The sequence below is a fragment of the Eutrigla gurnardus genome (assembly GCF_963514095.1).
Source record: "Eutrigla gurnardus genome assembly, chromosome: 20".
NCBI lineage: Eukaryota > Metazoa > Chordata > Actinopteri > Perciformes > Triglidae > Eutrigla > Eutrigla gurnardus.
In genome coordinates this window covers 10,519,825-10,542,834 of record NC_139931.1, presented here as the reverse complement: position 1 = coordinate 10,542,834, position 23,010 = coordinate 10,519,825, and the positions used below count along the sequence as shown (strand labels likewise).

Below are 23,010 nucleotides of genomic sequence, written 5' to 3'. Positions count from 1 at the left end.
ACTGAATATATAATTTTGCTATATACGTGTAGGGTACTAATAGCTTTCATAGACATGTACCCAGAACAGTGTTTTCCCTCTGCAATGTAGTGGATTAACATCATGCAGTGTACACGACATGTCACAACGTTGATATCTTTGCCTATCACGTGTCTCGCGATACGCGTCAAACTTCTCGCTTACCGTACCGGGCGGGGCGGGGCGCGAGCACAGCACAACAATTGACAGTTAACGTTGGTTAACTGACTACAGAGAGTAATTTGGTTCTTCGGTAGTGTTTAAAATAACTTAATTTCAGTCATTTTCCAGCCTCAATGCCATTTAGACCAAGTCGGTGTTGTAGCTATAGGTCTAACACATTCCGCTAATTTTGAAACACATTCCATCATTTTGCTAGGTAATGCTAATGTTAGCTAGCTAACGTTTACGGTTCGTAAAGTATAACAACAAGCTGTTCGCAGCAAAAGACTGAGTGAAGTCTAGCAGAATGGCTTCGTCGGAGACGGAGAATGATTGTGCCGGGGGTGAAGAAGAGGAGTCTCTCGTTGAAGCGTGTGTGTTGGGGGGCTTCAGTGAGAGCAGCGAGACCAGAGCTCTCATCTCCGGGCTACCGGAGATCAACCAGGACATAATGACAATAGAGTCCGTCACACAGAGGTTCATAGGTGAGACAGCCATCCATAGACAAAATACTTCTTCAATCAGTGCTTTGGATGTGTGCTTTCACCTTGATCGCAGTTAATCACACCGGCCATTTCCTCCCAACAGTGATAATGAACAGATATCAAGAGCAGCCTCATCTGCTGGACCCACACATAGGTACATCGTCTCGAAATTAAATTTGTAATAGTACTGTATATTCATTCGGAAAGTGTGCATATATTATTTCAGCTTTTCCATGTTTGTTTTAGAATGGATGCTGAATATGTTTCTGGAGTTTGTGAGGAGTGAGACGTCTCCTCCCTCATTGGTTCATTTATGCTTCAAGTTTCTCTACATCATCTGCAAGGTCAGCCATAAACTGTACTCCGGTTCTTCACATTAACTCTGTCTTGTCTCCTGTGTCAGTAAAAGCTTGCCAGCCACAGTGAAACCTGGAACTCTCACATTACTGACACAGAAACGTTATCCAGCTAATTCAGTAATCCTGATTGGTGACAGTCCCCAGGGTGTTTGTATTTATCTAATTATTTATGTGCCTTGCAGGTCAGAGGCTACAAAAGCTTCATGCAGTTTCTTCCCCATGAGGTGGCAGATGTCCAGCCAGTTCTGGACCTGTTGACCAGGCAGGATCCCAAAGACATTGAGGTGAGACTGGCATTACTCCTCAAGAGCAAACACGTTGATTCAGGCCTTCACAATTACAAGTATGCATTTGCTTCTGACAATCATTGAAGAATGCCGTGTTTTCCCGTCTACTCGTTCCAGACTTGGGAAACTCGCTACATGCTGCTGTTGTGGCTGTCCATGACCTGCCTCATACCCTTTGACCTGTATCGTCTGGATGGTAATCTGGAGTCAGAGGATGGCAAAGTCAGAGAGTCTACCATGGACCGTATTCTAGCTATTGCAAAGGCAAGTTAAATATATTATGTAGTCTTGATTCTGTTTTTTGTTTTGATTCTAAATGATAGCAGTACCTCATTGACCGTTACAACACAGTGCACCCTCTGTTGTTTTCATCTGTTATATATTCGTAATTAAGATTATGATGATAATTATGATGACGATCGTCATGTTATCATACACGATTATTAACACATGTATTTTATTTCCAGTCTTATCTACTCGTCGGTGATAGTCCTCGGGATGCTGCATCTGTACTGGTATCAAAGTAAGTGCATGAACACAATACAAGTAATTACACAGTATTTTTTTCTGTCATGATTTTTTGTCAAAATCAGTTAGTCTTTTGATAAAGTCAATACAAATGAATATGGTATTCAGCCAAAATACTTATGTTGACAATATAGTAGCATTTGAATTGATATATATCTCATAGTAAGAAAAACAAGCAGCAAATTTAAAACACAAAAAGCTTATTTAAGAATAATATGATGAAAATGTGTTATTTCTCTGTGCCTTAATGCACATTTGTTCTGGCTTGAAAGAGTAAATTTGCCCTGCTGAGGTCTTAAAATTCATTAAATATAACTTAATTACCCCCAAAATGTGCATATTTATTCATGTGATGATCCAACTTTATGTTTTTCTTTTCTGATTGTATGCAATAGTCATAAGGTAACGTTTTTCTTTAAAGGAAAACCAATCAAATCAACTATTCCCAGTGTATTTTGGATAATAACGATGCTTAATGCAGACAGGTGTCCACTCTATGTCTATTATGTAAAACCTGTGTCACCCATGACCTAAAAAAAATCAAAGACTGAAATGAATCTTTAAAAATATGTAAACCTGCAGTTAACACTCACATTCACACCTACGGGCAATTTAGAATCATCAATTAACCGATCCCCATTACAATCTCAAGTCATTAACTGTAATTCCTTTTCCAGTCAATAGAGGGCAAGTTAGTTCTTTGACTAACTGGTGTCTGCATCTGTTTACTCACATGAAACCTTGTTTCTTCTTTCGTGTTTTATTGTACATGACTCTACAGGTTCATGACACGCCCTGATGTGAAACAAAAGCGGCTCGGAGACTTTTTGGACTGGAGCCTGTCCACTATATCTCAGACCAATGACCAGTCAGTGAGAGGCATTATGGAGCTGGATGGTGTCCTGCAATCTGTGGTAAACACACATACTGACTGATCACCCTCAAAGTTTCTATATTTGAAGCCAGTGTAATCTGTGTGCACTGCTGTATTAAAACCTGCAGAGAATAGTTTACAAGAGCAGACATGACTGGTATGTATCACATAATACCTGATCTGGTTTTGGCAGGTGTGTTGTACACCTGCTGCGTGTGGGATGTGCTGTTTCTTGTCAGTTTATTCCAGTCTGCTTTAAGCGAAACGGTCCTTCATCAAATGAATACGACAGGGAGGGTACTTAGTTTAATGATATCCACTTTTCCACCCTGATGCCTTTGACTTTGCACCTGTTCTCACTGCAAATCTTTATTAACGATGGAGGGAGTTTTCATATCACTTACAGTCAGCTAAGGTAATGTAATGCAGCCCTAAAGCAAGTACATTACATTCATATCATTGGCACATAAACTTGAATAACATGTTTAGAAAATGTTCTTAATGTAACCTTGTTCTAACCAGCCATGTGATGCTTAGGGCATTCAAAACTGGCTCTGTGTGTTCATTCAACAAGTCTAGAGGACCCATACTTTCATGTTTGTACATTGATGGTAAGGTGATGCAAATAATCAACACGCAAGTACAAAAATAATTTGTAAGGAGTTTAGCTTGAATTAATGTCTTTAAGAGTAATTTGTATTTTTTTCAGTTTGTTTGTGCAATAAAATGGTGTATTGCCTTCCTATATGTTCCATCTGCAGTATCGTACATTAATTTGGTCATATTATTGATGTCCCCAGGCAAAGCTTTTCAAACATGGGAAACGAGATGACCTCCTACCGTATGGTAGGTTCCCTTTCCCTCCTCAAAGGAAAAACAGAATTCCTCAAACTGGAGTTGTTGAAGCATGTGATTGTTGCATTAGTTTTTGCTCAATTGCATTTGCCTGAATTATTTGTGTTCACCAATCATTATCTAAATATCCTTTGCCGGAGGGAAGATATTTGAATGCAGACCTTACGTGATATTTATATATATTTACATGTATAGCCACAGAGCCTTTCCATACTTGAATATGAGCTATGATTGCTAACAATGCTAATTTCTAAATACATATGGAACTTTCTCTAGAAACATGCAAAACTCATCAATGGTAGTTAGGATTATTTGTTGTTTGTGTACCTGTGATATGCAAACACAGTGTGTAAATATTTAAACCGTTGAATTGTCAACATGGTGATCATTTTTATCTTAGCCTCTTCCAGATACCTCCCGAAATATCTGTATTCCTGTTTACACTCATCGATTTATTTGTTGTACAGTAATGAAATACAGTAACAGTATTACAACAGATAATACTGGTGTCTTTATTTGTTCCAGCTCCTACAATTCTGCAGTGTCTGGAGCAGAAACATCTGTCAGAGAGCAACCAGGCCAAGCTCAGGAAGCTCAATGTCAAACTAAGCCAAAGGCTTGGCCTCACCTTCTTAAAGCCACGTTTGGCTGCTTGGAGGTCAGACATAACGCCAGATAATTCTATCAAATTTTTGTGAAAGCTAGGTCTCCAACCAAAGCCAGCTGGAAACATCTTTACCTTTAAAACACGTTGATAGAGTTAAATTCAGTGTGTGTTTCTGAAAACGTTGTCTAAAACATGCTTTTTTAAATACCAAAACAAAGCAATTTACTCAACCTATTATGTCTCCCTGTTAAGTTGGGCATCAGGTCACTTTCCAGCTAGTTTTTCATAGTGCGTCATGTCATTTTTTGTCAAAACACACACTTAGTCCATAGTGAGGTGTGGCTGGATCAGACAGGAGTACAGAGCTGTGTGGCTTTAAGATGTTAATGTATATTTTTCAGGTACCAGAGAGGCAGCCGATCCTTAGCAGCAAACCTTTCCATGCCTCAATCTACTACAGGCGCTACCATTGCAACTCCTGAAGTGGAGACACAAGAAATGGAGGAGGACTATGACATTCCTGAGGAAGTGGAGGCTGTTATTGGTCAGTTCCAGCCTCCACTATGTTGAACATGTTTGTTATTGCAAAACCTCTGCTCAGGAAATCTAATTTGCATGTTATTTTACAGAGAATCTGCTGGTGGGACTGAAAGATAAGGAAACAATTGTGCGCTGGTCTGCAGCAAAGGGGTATCAATCTTTCATATGTCACCTAATAATTCAATATTGTTGAAACTTGTCTTTTATATTCTTTGTGTCAAAGAAAGCTCAGCTGAAAGAGTTGATCGTCCATTTTATTTAACTCTTCAGCATAGGGAGGGTGACTGGGAGGCTTCCCAAAGAGCTGGCGGACGAGGTGGTTGCGTCAGTGCTGGAATTGTTCAGGTAGGTTGATCCTGGAGGCACATTGACTCCTTCTATCAGTCACATTATGCCGTTTATTATTTATTTATTCGATTTGTTTTATTGTTTGTTCATACCTGTCACACAGGGATGATTTTTCAAGCAGCCCCGTATTCCACTTACATGTTTTATGTCTTGACCTGTGTCGTGCTTGTTCTTTTTCAAGCTTTCACGAAACAGACAATGCTTGGCACGGAGGATGTTTGGCACTGGCAGAGCTTGGTAGGAGAGGCCTGCTGCTGCCTTCCAGGTTGACAGATGGTAGGTTAGCACAAATTCACATTAGACATAGTTATCATGAGATACATGGACTATTGTAAGCAAGTCAGTTCTTGTTATTTTATTTATTCAACATATTTTCATATGCTGTACATTACCACATTTCCCATCAACTTGCTACATGAAATTAAATATCAACAACCCACCTAAAAATGGCTTTTCACCATTTCCAATCAAGGGTAACAACGAGACATAATATGCACATCAAGTCTTTGCATTCAACAATTCTATTTACAGGCGACCTCGTGACAGTGCTATACACATTCAAATTATTAATTAAGTTGGCTTGCAGTGGTGAAGGTTAGAGATACTCTGTCCTTCTTACCAAATATCATGACAGTCTAGCAGCAACGAGCCCTCCTCCTCAGAGCCCGCCCCGTTGCTTTCGCTCTCTTTGGTTTATGGCACTTGTTTTCAGTCTGGCCACTGTTTGCTCTTTTAATGCCAGTTTTTTTAGCCTTGGTTGTGTGTCTGGTCTTCTTTGGTGAGCTGGAACTTCTAGTGTCTGTGGAGTCCACTGAGGGCCTTTCTGCAGGGGTGAATTCACACGAAGCAGCAGCAGAGCTTGCAATGGCTAGCTGACAGAGTGCTAGTGCTGCAGTCTGCCTCTGGTCACACGGTTCTTCATCCAGATCAGTGTCTGGACTTGGATGAAGATCTTCTGAAGTGCTCGGGGGAGAGCTGTGAACGGGGCTGCTGTAAGAAACTCGCAGGCTGAGGTTCAGAGGTAACTCGTCCCCCTTTAATTTCTCGGTGTCTGAGCACCTCAGTCTGTGGTCAGATAGGTTCTTCTCTTTGTCCTCGTTCCTTGTTGAGAGGTTTAGGGGAGCCAGATCATCTCTGCTGTCCTCATCATCTTGGTCTGGTGTTGTTTCGGGACAACGTTCAGAAACAGGCATAGAGGAATATCTGTTGCAATCCGCTGATCTGTAAGATACAGGCCAGTATTGACTACCATTAATTACCAGTAATTGCAAAGACAACATACTGCAGTTCAGTTAAACCAAGATAAAAAATAAGAGTTTGGAATTATTACTCACCCTCCATCCACCTGCAGAGTTTGTAACTGCAGCAAGCTTTCAACAGACTCCTCACCCTTGTTGGTGTACTGTGGGGCATCTCTGTCTCTGTGGATGATGTATGCATGACTCGGTCTGTCAGGGGACCCCAAAGCTGAACAGCCCTCTTTAGGACTCAGTCTGGTTTCCTTGTCTCCACTTTGTCCGTGGTTGGTCACCTCTTGTGTAGACGTGTTGAGGCTGTTGTGACTGGGCCGCGAATGCGCGTATAAATCATAATCCTTGGGCTCAAGGGTCGGGCCATACAAATCCAAAGGAATATATCTGTGTCCTGTTATTGGCATGGAGAGCTCATGGGGTCTGTACAGGGTAAAATGGAGAGGGGGCCCTGGGTGCAGAGGGTGGCAGTATCGGTATGGATATGGGGGAAATAGGGAAGTATGAGGTGGGGCAATGGGTTGTGGCACCACAGGCCTCTGGCCATCCATAAACTCTGGTCGAAAAGGGGGAGACTTTGCCTCGTTTGCATGGTGGTTTGCTGGGCGGTAGTATGGTGGATACAGGGGCCGGTCAGGCAGGAGATAAGGAGAGTATTCAGGAATCATGGGAGGAGGGAACGGTTTTAAGGGAACGGTTGATGAAATCGTGCCCCATGGGAATCCTGGGTTGTTGTAAGTGGGAGCAGGAGCTTGTGAATCATCTGTCTGCTGCACAGATGACTTGAAGGCTTCTGCTCCGTCACTTTTGGGTGTGACAGGGGAGAAGGCAGATGGGCGCGGCAGAGCGTTGTTCTCGTTGCTCTCCCTGTTCTCTTCTTGTGTTACTGTGTTTGGTTTTGTCACACTCTGGCTGTCCTTATTGACTGGACTGTCACACCCAACGTCTACTTCTTCTACGTCATCTCTGCTCTCCGCTTTGTTCCCCTCGGTACCTTGCTTCTCTGAAATACTGTCCTGAACTGCTGGCGGGGGGCTTGGACAGTCCTTGGATTTGTCCGGGACTTCCTTTACTACAGCCTTGACCTGTCGAGCTGTTTGCCCATTTTTCTGTGACATCAGGGAGATGGAGTTTTTACACAAGTTATATTTCATGTGGTTGAAGAGATGGGACTTTTCGTTGCAGGTGAAAGGACACTGGAAACACTGGTACTTGTAAGGCTTGCCTGGCGGTCGAGGAATGTAGTGGGGCCTTTTTGGCTTGCGTTCTTGAGCAGTTTCCATCCTGATTCGAAATTATGTTTTCTGGAAAAAAAAAGATACAGCAGATTGCAGTTAATGAATGCTTTTGGGGTCCTCTTTTCACTGAAGGAGTTAGGGAGTGTGATACTTAAGTGTACAAAAGCAACTCATGAATCATTGCATCTTTTGTGCGAGATTCTCAGCCAGAGATGACTTTCAAGTAATGGTGCTAATAGAGTTGTTTGACTGGTTCAAATGGAGAGTGACTTCCATTGGTACATGTTTCCTCTGTGGCTCTTTAGCTGCTTGTGCAAAGAAATCTCTAGCTGCACTAAACACTGCACCCTCAGGCTAATGTATTTCTGTAACTGTTACTTCAAATGAGCTGGAAACCAAACAGAGAAAGTTAAATATGAACACCTGTCTGTACTGTAGATAAAGGTGTATCCCCATGTTTGCATATGTCTCTGTATGGGTTTGGTGGATTGGCAGCAGCCTAGAAACACCTCCGCCTGCATGTCCACCTGTCAGCCTGTCCAACTGTCCACCTGTCCTGATATCACTCCACTCATCTGTCCTATAAAGTTAGAGAGTTGCAAATGCACTAGGAAGGCAGGTGTTGGGCAGACTAAGCACTTACTAACGCAGACCTGGAGGGCATGCAGAGACTTGCTTTCTCTATCAACCTTACTAAACTCTGTGCTGTCGGCGTGGGAACCAAAAGACACCTGCTTCCCATGACTACACCTGCGGGATGCGTTCAGCTTCCAATCATCATTTGATGAGCTCACCAAGTCCTGCGATACATGAGTATGAGAAGTAATTCTTTTACTGAATTGCATAAAATCTAACATGCCACCTAGCATGAGTAGCAAAAGTTACAACCGGCCATTTTAGTAAACCAGTTAAGTAGGTGGCACAGCTTTAGGTGATGTTTAATTTCAATGGTGAAGGAGGTTTGCCTATGAAATTAAACATCACCTAAAGCTCTGAGTTAAGTGTTGTTCAGCGCCGCATGGAAGAACCTGCTTGTCATGCGCTGTCGCAAGAAGTTGTCACTCAAGTTTCTGTCCAACTGTTGTAGCATGCAAAGCCACTCCTTTCCGTGGAGCTGAAATTCATTTTAAAATCCCGTTTTAACCGTTTCCCAACATTTAACATAACATTTAATAACCTTTTAAAGGTTATTTAACTATCTTGAACTTTTTTTAAATGTTTTCTGCAGAGGCCAGGTACTTCAACCATTGCATCAGTCATTTACGTGCAAGTAGGTGGTTAATTAAAATCCATAAGTAACATTTGTATTTTCTTAAACCATCCCTAAATTATACACACAACAAACAAGTTAACAGTTCCTTTACAAAGACAGTCTTTTCCAATAACAAAGGCAGGTATAGATGGAGTGCTGTAAATAAGTAAATGTATCTCTGTGTCGCTATTGTGTTAATTAAGGGAGGATAAATGAATAAAAAAAATCACCTGCTCTGGTTGTAGCAGCAATGTCCTCTCCGAGTGTTCAGCTAGCAGAGAGCCGCCCCGCCGCTTCCAGCCAGCGTTAGTCAGGGCCTTCGCTGTAATATGTCCTAAAAGTTCCGAGCGGGTTGGTGAATGTGTGTGATGGTGCAAGTGTGTGGTGTATTTGATGATGTTAGTTGTGTGGTGAGTTCCTTTTCTCTGAGCTGTTGTCTCACTAGTGGGTGGGGCTTCAGCCCAAACAGCAGGGCCCTCAGGCAACATCGATGTACCTGATATTACTCAAGCCTCAAGCGATGATTTACATGATGTAGAGGGGTGGGGGCTCTCACTCCCGTTTCCTCTTACCCGCACCATCTCTGTCTTTTGTGGAAATGACCACACAGGCCTCATTCTGCAGTTACTGTAAATGACATGTTGATTTAAACTGACGTGGGAAGTTTCTATTGAAGTCTAGCAAGCTAGCAAGATTTTCATGACATGTGCTTACATGCACGTAACATGGTGCTAATCTTGTTTATTTTGTTCAAGGTGACTAATATAGTGTTACCGATTTATAACATTTACGCAAGTAAAACTTTACCAAATGTGCTGACTTTATTGCTAACCACTTCCAAATGAAAACAATGTTGTTGGCGTTTTGCTTTCTTTCTCTGACATTACATACAAGTCCTAATTAATAAATGACCATGAACACTGATTTCACTGATGTTCTCACAGTGGAAAGTTAACAGGTGCGCAGGCATTACCTTGCATTCAATTACAATTCAAATAGTCTTATACTGGAAATGGATTAATCAGCAAAGTCACTTCAGACCTGCACTGAACACACAAGGCACGTTTTCCAAATGGATGATACTTGAAATCTGTCATGTTCACTCTATTATTTTGGTAGTTTGGTCTTTTTCTTTTGTCTTTATGTTGGTTTGTCATCTTTCAAGAAGACCACAACACAACAGTTTATGGTTATTTTCTTGCAAAGTGTTGCAAAAGGTTAACTTTGAATACATAAAAGCCATAACATTAATGCAATCTGGAATGTTTACCACAGTTTGGAGACTCAGTGTATGGAAAATGAAAATGGGAAACCACTCATTAAGTTAACTGTACACTGAGCACACATAACCTTTAAATCAGCTAACTGTTACTGGTTGTAGTCCAAAGATTTTTGGTTTTATCAGGTGTGATGCTTGAGTATGCTGCCTACAAATGTTGCGTATGTTATATGTAATGTATGTTCTTGACATAGCTTTCGTTCTTTGATCTTAGTTTTGACAGCTTGTTCTTGCAATAAATCAACTCATCCATCTCTGTTGTCTACTTGCAGTTGTGCCACTCATTGTGAAATCCCTGACCTACGAGGAAAAGAGGGGAGCGTGCAGTGTTGGATCCAATGTGCGTGACTCTGCCTGCTATGTGTGCTGGTCCTTCGCCAGGGCTTATGAACCCAAAGAGCTCGAGCCTTTCGTCACTGAGATTGCAAGGTAGGCTTTCCTGATCCTCTCCTTTGCCCTCAAACTTACACATGTATATATCGCTGCAAAACCACACCAAGGATGCATTGTATCTGTCAAGTCCACTGAGTCGGTATTATGAGTGATTCTTGTGTTGATAAGTGATGAATAACGTGACGGTGATAATACATCACTCAAAATTCAAAAGCCAGGGTAAGCTTAAAAAAAAGCCCTTTTCTGACATACTCCCATTTGAATGTGGTCTTTCTTCTGTTTGTGGATAATAAACCACACAATGTCCCCCCTGTGTGTTTTGTGCATGTTAACAGCTGTATGAACATCAGCACAACATCACTGGTATGCCATAATTGCCACTCTCAAAAACACAATATTTTGTCTTTAGTCTTTGGAATTTGCATATGTGCTGCATGGTTTGCCTTTGAGCAGTTATTTACTGCCTCAAACCAGTTTTTTCTGTTACACATCAGTCTTGTGTGTCCCCACATAACCAGTAGATGTATTTGTGCTCTGCTTTAGTCCCTTTTTTAAAATAGGCTTACAGTAGGTCGTAATTACAGAAATATACCATTATGTATGCATCACATGTTGTCTTACATGAATTAACAGTAGTGGCACTTATAATTACTATACGTTTTAAGATTCAAGTGTTTCCATGCGTTTTCTTTCTATGAAACTGTTACGGCTGCCAAACAGTACGTGCTGTTCTTTTCTATAAATTAGCACATGTTCCTGCGTCTCAGCAATATACTCCATGATGTCATATCCCCCAAAAAAATCCAAATTTGAGTTTCAAAACATCAGATATGATGACGGATGACATTTGGGGATTTTTTATTTGGCATTTGGTGGTGACTGCATAAATACTGTATGTTGTTTTTTGTCACATAAGAAGATCAAGTTGGGGAGTCTATAGAAATATGGATCTATAGTTGGCTCAGTGGTTGCACATTATGCAATCTGTCCATTAAAGCTTTTGAAACAAGCGCTTTACATGCAAGGCAACAGAGAAGAGAGATCATTTTGCTCCTTGTTTTTTAATATCTGACAATGCACAACCATAGAATGGCAGGAGGTGAACTTGGGACTCTAGTTTTTCTCTTTTTATTTTCATGCTGTAGGTAGAACGTTTTGTTGGATATTCATTCATGTTACTAGCCTGCTTATTAAGACGTGACACCAGTATGTTAACTTGCCATCACTTTATCCTAGAGGGGTCATGTCTGAAAGGGGCTCATGATATCTGATTCAAATCTCCAGAATGTGACTTCTGCCTTTTTGTTTTTGGTCAGTTAAGAGTTTTATTTGCAGTCGAAAGAAACAAGGGTGCAATATCATCCAGTGACGTACGTTCTTTGTCAGTGGTAACGGTCTGCCTCCTCCTCGGTCTCCTTACTCTCGGCATGTATAAACCTGTGGCCGCCGACTGTGCAGACCAGCTCTGCTGTGTCAGTTTGAACCCCTGCAACTACCATTAGCATCAGCAGTTGCGACAACACCCTCCCTTTCTGTAGCCTACAGGATTGCCAGGTTTCGCCTGTTGCTGTAGGTTTCGGTCGCCGTTTTGGCAGCAACGCTCAGACAAGCTGGTTCCTGCACTATTCATCACTGCTTGATGACATTTACAGAAAAAAACACTTTTGTGAATGTGCCACTAAGTGACTTGGGGGCACACTCACACAGTTATATTTCTGCTTGCACAGTGATAGTTACACTGTTTACATTAATTGTAGCAGCCACAAACATTATTCAAAATATCCTTTGGGGCATTATCCAGAATGCAATCAGGGCTGTTTTTGTTTCCAAGCCCTCAGGGCTGGGGCAGTTAGTAAAGCTCCAGGCCTGGATCTTGCTGTTAAGAGACAGGGAACATGGGGAGCAAACAAGGCCAAAAGCAGTTAGTCTCAGGCTGTCACTATGTGATGTATGAGAAGGTTGCCCCCCCCTTCAATAACTGACATTCACACACCCTCCTAAGACTTGTAGAGGCCGCAAAGACTGGACGAATATCACTCCAAAAACACAACTTCCAGTATTGCTGGGGAGTCATGGTTAATCATATTGTGAGTGTATTTGCATACCGTTCCAGGAACCTGTGCACCTCAATTAAAGTTTTGAGGGGATGATGTGATCTAGATTTCATCACTTTAATCTGAGTCATTGACTTTTCACAGTGGTATTGAGAAGGTATTGAGATGTTTTGACGGTAGTGTTCACAGAGATTTTTAAGGTTAGTTTCTCAGTAAAGTATTTTGTATTTTATTTTAAATCTGCAAAAAGCGAGAAAAATTAAAGAAAACATTAATTACAGGAAAAGAACAAATACATATCGAAACAGTTAATGGTCAAAACAAAAAGCATAAAGGAGTTTATTCTGTAAATGATCTCCAAATGAAACCCATTCTTTGACTGTAAAAACACTCTTCATTGCATTCGGTGGACAGTTCTAGGTACCCATCTTTTCTCTGACAATTTATACTCTCCAGTCCAATCCGCGCTTTGTTTCTCTCTGCAGTGCTTTGCTGATCACAGCTGTGTTTGACCGAAATATCACATGCCGCAAAGCTGCCTCCGTAAGTTCTACAGCTAACATCCTAACATGTCTCAGCTAAAGATTTGTAGTTACCAAAGTAAATTTTTATGTCTTCTTTTGTCCTAGGCTGCCTTCCAGGAGAATGTCGGCCGACAGGTTTGTGGCCGCAGTATTGACTACTTGTGTATTATGAGTAACAGAATAACTGTGATTTTATATTTATTTGCCAATCATACAGTTCGTGCTCAAACTTGCCTCGCTAGTGGAAGCTTTTGAAGCAAACTAATAGCCTCCCGGCACAGCTACAGGGCACCAGCAGATACTTGATTTGCAACTGTCCTTGACTCATGAATCTCTCTTAAAATCTTAGTTCATTACTTTTATTTGGAACCAAATCACTTTTTTCCCATCTCAGATTTATCTGCTCAGTGTTGAACAACATTCTTAAACAATGCACTGAAAACGTCTCAGTTGCATGCTTGTGTGTCAACAGGGGACATTTCCTCATGGTATTGACATTGTGACTGCAGCCGATTACTACGCTGTCGGGAATATCAACAACTGCTATCTGAACATCAGGTAAGAAACAGTGTATTCTTCACATCGCTAGCCATATTTTCATAGTCACACAGTAATCAAGTGAAGCTGCATTTCGCTAAATGCTTAGGACAGTACACTTAAAAGAGCCTAAACAATAAAGTGGGTGGTAACATAATTTGTCCCCTACTTCCTCGTTGTTAAAGGAAGTGAAAAATAAACATCATTCCAACTTCATGGTTGGATTTTTGGCCACGTTATTTTCTTCCCCTCCTCCCGTCCCACCCTAAAAAAAAAATACTAAATAGAAAAGCACCAGCACCTTCCCTGGAAATGTCAGGGTTGGCAGGAATGTGTCACCACCAGAGAAAGATGCTTGCCTCAGGGTATGACTGACTATAGAACTGTACAGAAACCAGGAAAACAGAATACACATGTAGAAAATGACAAGAGGTGGCTTTGGAATGGTTCCAGAGCAATGTCTGAAGCTGGTTATCATTTTCTGTAGATATATGTGCAGCTAAAGCTTTCTTTTTTTGTCCTCAAAGTGTCTACATAGCGAGCTTCCCAGAGTACACCAAGGCCATGATAGATCATTTGATTGCCTTGAAGATCAACCACTGGGATGGGTATGTACTTGTGATTATGTATTGTGTGTGAGTTGTTTTTCCTGTTTTTTGTTTCTGTTTTTTTTTTACAATGCTTTGTTCTTTATATGTGCTTTGCAGTGTGATCAGAGTGCTCGCCACTAAAGCACTCCACAACCTGACGCCTAAAGCACCCGATTATATGACAACAACAGGTAAACAATGTCACTTTACCTGTTCCACATGCAAAGGAGAAAGTCAATTGCTCATGAGCAATGCCTTTTGGAAATTGACTGAAACATATTGTTATTGGTCATGCTCTTATGATGATTTCCCCCCCCCCTTATTGGTTTCAGTCTTACCACAGCTGTTGCCCATAGCTGTGGGTAGTGACCTCCACAGTCGCCATGGAGCCATCCTGGCATGTGCAGAGATCACACACGCTCTGTACGAACTGGGGCTTCAGACCAACAGGTATACTCCCAGTTAATGGAACAAGGTGTTCTAGTCTGTACTTTTGACAGATTTGGAAATCTTCTAAATATACTGTGAAGATGAGCTCCTCGTAAGCATTTGACTAAAAACAGAAGGCTTTGAAATTGTGTGTTGGCTCAGAAAGAACACAATATATCTGCTGCTGTTGTAGCTACTTTGTATTTTCAATGATTTTGAACATGGATGAGTCTCACCTGTTGTCTCCCTGTTTTTGTCCTACAGGACTGTGGTGGACATGATTTCTCCAGAATGTGTGGATGCATTAAAAAACATACACCAGAGGGTACGTGTTCTTCAGGCAGCTCGTCCAAGTTGAATAAACTATGGTCAAAATGTGATCTGTAGCTGATGTTCATTTCTTTCACTTACTTTCAGCTAAATGAGAGAAAACGGTACAGGTAGGCAGAAAGAATATATGTTTCATTCGCATTATGTTGAGACAAATCTAATTATACTTTTGGCTTCATATCAAAATTATGCTTTTGTTCACAGAGGTTTTGGTGGAGAGCTAATGAGGCCAGCAAGTAAGTATGAGAACAATTCAGAACAATTATTTTCACAAAGCAATTAATTTGAATTGTTGTGCAAAAGCATGATGGAAGACAATACGCAATGCTATGTTGTGATGATAGATGTAATCATTCTTTTCTACAGTGTGCTTTCTTATTGAAAAACTGTCCCTGTCCAAAATGCCTTTTAAGGATGATCCTGTAATCAGTAAGTTCATTCTTACTGTTATGCTTCTAAGTGTTTGTATTTCATTCATTTTAGCTCAAAGTCCCTAATGTGTGTCACTGTGTTTCAGCTGCCTGGCAGTGGCTTGTTGATGACACCATAAAGAGTGGTGTGAAGGACGGCATGGTGAGCTTTTCTTTATAAAATGGAAACAACATGGTGGATGAAAGATAATGCCAATTTCCCTTTTTACCTGCCAATTAAATACTAGATAAATGTTAAACATCCATGATGAATGCAGATCATAGGCAGTGGTTTAACAAAGTGGCTGCTTTCAAGATATTTAAATTAGCATTTGTTCATTTGATGCTTTTCAAAACTGTGAAATTGAATACTGACACATATTTGCTTGTAAAATACTGCTTTTCATTCAGGAAAAACATTTTTTTGTTTGCTACTTATGAACCCTCATCCTCCTCCATCTGCAGGTTGCCGTGGTATCAGCCCTGTCTGCTATGTGTGAGGAGTACTACCAGGCCAAACAGGGCGAGGCGGACCCACAAATGCAGGGTGAGTTGACTATTATTTCCTAGTTCCAATAGTTAAACTGCAGGTCTTAATTTGAAGGTAATCTCTGCAAGGTGTTTGTGTGTTTGCGTGTAGATGTTCTTGTATCTCAGTACATCGAAGGGCTGAACAGTCCGCAGATGCTCACTCGCTGTGGATCTGCCCTCGCCCTCGGCTGTCTCCCCAAATTTATGATCCATAGCAAACTGAAGCAGGTGTGTAGGGAGGATGTGCACATTTCTAGCCATTGTATATCTCATGGCCTCATCATTAAGATATAGCATTGACTGTGTGCTTGTCTGTGTTAGATCCTTGACGCCCTCCAGCAGTTGTGCATCGTCAGCCAGAAGGAGGGGCGTTTTTTAGAGGCGAGGAGAGACGCAGTCGGAGCAATTGCTCAGTGAGTGTCCTTATCCACTTTTCTTTATTCCATTGATTGTCTTTTTTCTTTATTCTTATTTCATGAATTTATTATGGTTCAGGCTTACGTCGCGTCTCTCATCCGCTCTTTGTCTCGTCTGTCTGTCGGCGTAGCTGCGTAGTTGTGTAGGCAGTAATGCTAAAATAAACAGTTGAGTGACTATACCTGCACGACCTGAATGACATGTCCGACCATTGGTTTTTGTTTTTTTTGCAGCTTGTTTTGCATTTTCCCCTCAAAATTCAAATCATTTCTCCAGTTGATCAGCTTCTGTATCTCCACTGCTGGACCTATAAGTCTTTTAAAATATGTATTTCTTTTTCACCCTCCATCAGAGTGTGTGTCACGGCCGGTGTTTGTGCCCACGGCAACCCGGACTCTACTCTATGCTCGGAGAATGTAGCAGAGGTGTATGCGGTTCTGCTCAACGGCGTGAATGACTACACGACAGACAGCAAAGGGGACGTAGGCGCTTGGTGAGTTCATCCACACACATTATACAGCTCACAAATGCATACATGCTCTTTCACCTCAAGGAGGAGGAATGCTCCCCAGCCTGAGTCCTGTATGACATACATGCCTCTCTCACTAGTAGCCCGAGGCCATACTTACTGCCTCATCAGGAATGTCACCAGGCTTGTCACTTGTCCTCGCAACATGGGATGGGCGTCTTTTTTCACGCTGCCTAGTGGCATTTCTTTCCTTCATTCTTATGAATCTGCTTTTGACCTTGTTTACACATCCTTATCCCTTCTGTCATATTTGAACAATACTTTTCTTCTTCTTTTAGGCCCGCAGCCCCACAGGGTGGTTGGTTCTCTCCATTGTGCACCTGTTTCAGTGTGTGACTTTTGAAGGAATGCCCTGATTAACATTTCACATAAACGAATCATGCCCTGCAGCCATGAAACCAATTTGGCTATAAAACTGCCAATTCTAGTGGCACTGAAATATGATCTTCAAATGATGGCGTGCTCCCATGTGCCGTTTTATGTTTTATTTGTATGCCTGCATTTATTTTAAAAGAATACTTTTAAGGAATGCTCCTTTGAGAAGTTGTTGGGATCATAGGCCTAAGTCGATGTATATAAGGTAGATTGAAATAGCATAAAATGTTTATTCTCTCTGTGCTGTTTGCAGGGTGAGAAAGGCAGCGATGACTAGCCTGATGGATGTGACTCTCTTGGTGGCCAGCAGTGCACCAGAGATCCTTCAGCCAGATCAGTAAGTAGCAAATGGGACATTGTGATCAGCTCCTTTTTGTTTTATTAACCTCACTGTGCATCTAGGGAGACTCCACACTGTGTTTCAATGTCAGTTGTTCTCAGACTGTTTGCTCATTCCCTTAAGTAATCCTCATTGTCACTTCGATGTCTCAAGGTGTGGTCACGAAAACCCAGCCTAAGTCAATCCAACTTGGATCACACTGGTTTTTTTTAAATTAGAATAAAGTAACAGGATCAAAACAATTATGCAACATTTACTTTTACACTTGATGGTTATGGTCGAATTGACACGCATTGTTGCCTCATTTATAGTGTAATATCGATGTATTTACTTTGTCACCAGAACCCGAGAAAGTTAAAATACAACAGCGGATTTGATGATGTCTTAGTTATTACCTTTAATTCCTACTATTTTGTATGCAGGTTGAAGTGTATGATGTGCTGCCTGGCCCAGCAGTCGGCGGAGAAGATTGACCGCTTCAGGGCCCACGCTGGTGGCGTCTTCCTGCGCCTCCTCCACAGCACAGATCCTGCAGTACCTCACATCCCCCACAGAGAGGAGCTGTTGAACATATTTCCAGTGTGAGTCACACCTGCCTTCAACTTGCAGCACATCTGGCAGCATAACAATCTCTAACAGTTGAAGTGAACTAACCTTAGACACCAGAATGTTTTGACATTTATACATAAAATATGAAAGTGGAATCATTGTAAGTGTGACAAAGTGATTGATTTTTGACTCTACTTACTGTTTCTTTCAGCGAGACCACAACCACTCTGAACTGGAATGCTCCATCCCAAGCTTTCCAGTATATCACCCAGCTGCTCGGACTCCCCCAGTATCAGTACCACGTCCTGCTGGGTCTCACGGTGTCTGTGGGAGGGCTCACAGCGTCCACGGTGGGTCACCCGTGATAAAAGGAGTAGAACATTATCAAATCAGTACAGAAAGAAAAATCAAACGCAGACATTAAGGCCACTGAATGCTTTGAGTATGAATCATGTTATGGCTTTTGCAGTCACCCAATCCAACCCAATAAAACGTCTCTGGGTGATTTGGGACCTACAGTTAGACAGCGCTCTTCATCCCAGTCATCCAAACACCAAACAAGGCAATAGCTATAAAAAATGGTCTTTCATCCCTCCAACAGCTTTTACAATTTATGATAAGGAACACTAAAGTTGGTTTACTAGAAGTTCCTGTAATTGTATTCACATTTCAAGTCCATAAACAAGAAGTTCACATTATAATTATGATAAAATTCACATAAATTAAAAAAAAAAGAAAATATCGAACATAGTGTCCGGAGTTTTGTTAGAAATATAACTTAAGTTAGCATTTTATTTCCCATTTTAAAGATGTTTTTTTCAAAAATGTACATGTAATAGTGACACGGTGTATTGTTGCACTTGCTCATGGGCGATCTACCGCATTTATTGTAGGAATTCAATTGTCTTTACATAGTAAGGCTGGACTATTTGTTCTTTTTCTGGATGTTGGTGAATCCTGTTCTCAGCAATGAGTTGGCAAAGTCAGCCCTTGGTTGTTGCTATTTAGGAGCAAAGTAGGCCACCAGGGGGAGCTATGTGACTTATAAAGTCTACTTAGTACTTTGCACTACAATCCTTCGCTCTCTCTAGAACGCCTGACTGTTATCTCCACCCTCTCCCTGCTCGCAATACTGTGGTTACCACCTGAGCTTGAAGCGTTGATCCAGACTTAGCCCGAGCAAATTGATCTGAAACGGTAGGGAATGTGAAAAATGTTCCATCAGTTGAATCTTTGCAATCTAGTGCTTAATAACAGCTTTAAAGCATGTCCACTCCTGATTCCCTGCACAGTATCACTCACAAACTGGGGTCGATGAAGTTCTTTCTCCTCCTCCAGTGCGATCGAACCTGTTAAACAAATCATTAGAAAGAGGTCCTGCTCACAAAGTGGAAACCGTACTAGCAGCAGTGAAGTTGAACTCATCCGCCCATAGAGGCTGTAAACACATTCCCTTTACCTCCTCTATCTTTGCCACAGATGCATCCTCAGAGACGGCAAAGGCTCGTATGTTTGTACAGGATTGCATACAGGAAACTGAGCCAATACTGCATCAATCCATGAGCCAAGATTACCATTCTCACACCACAGGCATATATTCACACAGGCCAGAGAGCGATGGAGCATCCACTGACTTTCCAGGAACTGCCTTGATGGCCAGCCTCACTGTAGAGAGATCATAAGGCCCCGCAAAAGCCAAACAGCAGAAACTGTCAGTCAGTTCCCACACTAAGAAACCCAAATCTGTACCAATGTATGATTTCTGAATGCTTAAAATAACATTGAAACACACAAACATGATATACACATATATTATGCAGTGTAGATTAGAATACCAGACAGAAAGTTTCCATGTCATTTTTGTTTACATTCTGTTGCTAGTTTGGTTGCTATGTTGCAAAGTTTGCGGTTTTGACACCTTTATTTCCTGCTGCATAATGATATCCTAATTCTTTCTGTTTTTCTTTCCAAGGCCCCTCAGGTTCACACTTAGTCATGAATACACACAGCATTTTTGTTATTGCAGTCAAGTTTTATGTAATGTACAAATCAATCTTTATTTCAGTTTTTGGTGTTATTTGCTAACATGGCCGTGTTATTTGACTGGAAATCAAGAAGATCTAATATCCTAACCGGGGTAGTATTAGATAAAAATGAAATGAATGAACACTATGGTTGCACAATAACAATAGTACTTATGATAAATAAACACACATTAAAGCCCATGTTTTCATTGCAAGGGCAATTTAAAAAAAAGAAACATTGCGCACGCACAACACTGAAGCTCATCACCACGAGTGGGAATTTTATTGCACCGTTTTAATAATCAGGCCGCTCCACATTAACTGCTGCTCTCTGCTGCTTCCCTTCAGGTGGATTTTTCTTCCCAGTCGTTGATGGACTATCTGAGAGGGATTCAGGCCAACAGTGCTGCTCTGACACAGTTTGGAGATATGGTACTGAGCATCTTCAGAGACAATCTCTGCAATGGCAGGTAAACACCCACCTTTTCTCTCCCCTGACCATACTTTTAACATTTGATTGTTCTTTACCTTGAGCTTATATACATTTATGTACATTATCACAGTTGATGGAACATTTATTTTACCAACTATTTTGTTAACTCATAACATAATATCGCTCACTTCAGTTACATTTTCTGCTCATTTTTATAGGGTGTCTGTCGCTGCTCTTAAGATGCTCAATCAGATGCTCGCTAACAGCTGCTTTGAAATTTTCACCACACAGGATAAGTGAGTGTTGCAACTGATTTTTTTTATTTGTTTATTTTTTTAAAGGGACAAATGTGGATGATATGTGTGAGAGATGACATTTTTCTCTGTTTTCAAAGTCATCCATTCTGTGTGGACGCTTTGGCTCTTTGCAAAGAGTTTAGGAAGAGGAAAGATATCTTCATCCAGCTGGCTTGTATACCCGTGTAAGTGTCCATCTCATTGACTTATTATAAGGCGGACTGAGGCAGAAAACACCATCCATGATTACTCTGCTGTCTGCTGTTTCCCAGCCTCTGTGGCCTGATCCAGTTCCAGGGTGAAGAAGTGAGGGAGGGGATTTTGTCCCAGCTGCTGCTGCGACTCTGCCATCGCTTACTTGTGGTAAGTTTCACCCATCCATCCAATAGATGCATAAAACCACTGACAAGCTGCCTCTCGGCATTAAAAACATTTAGCCAATCTCGTTTATGGTACAAAATACACACTCTCCAAAAGCCAGTGAAGTTAACATGGTAGGAAACCAATCTGATGGTATATTGATGATGGAACATTCTATAGCCATTACATTTTGCAACCAACATCTACTTTATAATGATAATTCAGAGCAAAACAAACGTGTCTATTGCCACTTTAAATAATATGGTGAACATGGTAAACAAGATAACTGTTTAACATCAGCATGTTGCCGTGCTGGTGAGCATGTTGGCATACTGAAGGTAGTATTTTGGTCAGTACAGTCTCACAATACCACCAGCATGGCTGTCTTTAGTCATGTTTGTTTACTTGCTTTGGGCTACAGCAGAAAAATAATTGGTTTGGATTCCCTCTTAAAACTGCAGATCAGAAAGACAACAGCCGGCCAGATGTACGAGACGCTTCTGATCTACGATGATGTCGTAGATCCAGAGGTGTTGGATGATGTCATGACCTTGCTAAGTGATACTAATTGGTTAGTGTTCACATTGGATGTAATTATTGAATATTGTCTTATTGTTAAATGCCTTTGGTCTGTATGCAACCCATGCTGTGTCTGTTGCAGGGAGGAGGACCCTGAGACACTACGGCCCCACAGGAATCAGCTCAGCGATTGGTTGGGGGTCCCCAGGCCACAGGTTGTTACCAAGGTAACTGGGATTTCTGTAAGCAGATGCAAATAGCAAATATTTCCTGTTTTATCACCGCTGTGGACTGAGTTGACCCTCTTTCATCAGCAGAGCGGTGCCCAGGTTCCCTGATCACCTGTGGCTGTGAACACCACCTGCCAAGCATGGAGGTGGACAACATGCTGGAAGAGTTAGGAGCGATCTGCTCTTCTGAAGCTGCTCTATATCAGTTAGCCTGTACATCTGCCAAAAAACAACACATGGAATGAATCACAATCCGACAGTTTTACATGACACACGACCCATAAATAGATGAAAAACATCAGTTATTTCCACTGTTTTGTTACTAAGAAGTTCTTTTTTTGACAGGTTCATCATTAAGTATTTCCCTTATTATCTCTGAGTTTTGAGATGGTTTCAACAGAGTTGTTTACTTGTAACCTGGAACAACACGTAGGTGAAACTGAAACTAGTTTGCATTGACTCCAGGGAAATGTTTGCCATTTAGCTGTTTTGGGCACAAGCCGGTAAATGACACTGGGGCCTTTCTTCCCCTTGGGTCCCATGTAGACCTACTTTTTCTGCATCAGTGGAGGTGCCAGGGTCTGGAGGAGTCCCAGGCCTGATAGTGGAGCCGCCATGGTTGCTAGCGGAACAGAGCCTGTTGTGTCGTCGTCGGTCCGGGCTTTCTCATTAGACTCAGATAGTGGCCACATTGTCTCAGCTGGCTTTCCTGTCTTTACACTGACAAAGATACTAAGATCCATTATTTTAGAATCCCTACATCGCAGGAACTCCCCAGGCTAGTAATCACTATATTGCATTACATTTTTTCTGTAATATGATTAATTTAACTGGCTTTATCCTTTCCCATGAAAAGTGATGTGTATTTGGACTCTCACAAAACTGGATAACAAAAATGGTTTATTGTTTTTATCCCACGTGTTTGGCTTTCTGTAGGTTAGCAGCTGTTCTAATTGTGCGCGTTTGCTGCCAGATCGTGTGCAACATCTGGAAGTTATTGCATGGTTATTCTTTAAAGGTTCTCTATACAGCATTCCGAACATTAATAAAGCTATGTA

The 23,010-nt window shown here is 41.4% G+C and overlaps 2 protein-coding genes across 3 annotated transcripts; one reads left to right on the top strand and one right to left on the bottom strand.

Annotated features, from left to right (window-relative positions):
• Positions 1 to 209: 209 nt before the first annotated feature.
• On the top strand, positions 210 to 23,010 carry tbcd (tubulin folding cofactor D). Of its 2 annotated transcripts, none has more exons than XM_084037152.1 (39): positions 210 to 665; positions 769 to 819; positions 912 to 1,009; positions 1,207 to 1,308; positions 1,429 to 1,575; positions 1,779 to 1,834; positions 2,621 to 2,753; positions 3,514 to 3,559; positions 4,094 to 4,226; positions 4,577 to 4,719; positions 4,805 to 4,865; positions 4,986 to 5,060; positions 5,245 to 5,339; positions 10,355 to 10,511; positions 13,015 to 13,072; positions 13,159 to 13,188; positions 13,526 to 13,611; positions 14,118 to 14,198; positions 14,298 to 14,371; positions 14,513 to 14,630; positions 14,874 to 14,934; positions 15,027 to 15,049; positions 15,144 to 15,175; positions 15,306 to 15,368; positions 15,457 to 15,512; positions 15,815 to 15,896; positions 15,990 to 16,108; positions 16,202 to 16,293; positions 16,650 to 16,790; positions 17,455 to 17,538; positions 17,964 to 18,122; positions 18,302 to 18,440; positions 20,463 to 20,584; positions 20,766 to 20,843; positions 20,942 to 21,028; positions 21,116 to 21,206; positions 21,665 to 21,774; positions 21,865 to 21,949; positions 22,040 to 23,010. In XM_084037152.1, exons 1-39 carry the CDS (start codon positions 488 to 490, stop codon positions 22,058 to 22,060), a joined length of 3,567 nt encoding a protein of 1,188 aa, XP_083893278.1. In that variant the 5' UTR covers positions 210 to 487; the 3' UTR covers positions 22,061 to 23,010. The 2 variants fall into 2 exon arrangements, with proteins under 2 accessions (XP_083893278.1, XP_083893277.1); XM_084037151.1 differs by having other exon boundaries at positions 22,037 to 23,010.
• znf750 (zinc finger protein 750) lies at positions 5,390 to 9,192 on the bottom strand. Its single transcript, XM_084037153.1, has 3 exons — positions 9,034 to 9,192; positions 6,398 to 7,617; positions 5,390 to 6,284 (listed from the first exon to the last, which is right to left on the bottom strand). Exons 2-3 carry the CDS (start codon positions 7,594 to 7,596, stop codon positions 5,699 to 5,701), a joined length of 1,785 nt encoding a protein of 594 aa, XP_083893279.1. The 5' UTR covers positions 7,597 to 7,617; positions 9,034 to 9,192; the 3' UTR covers positions 5,390 to 5,698.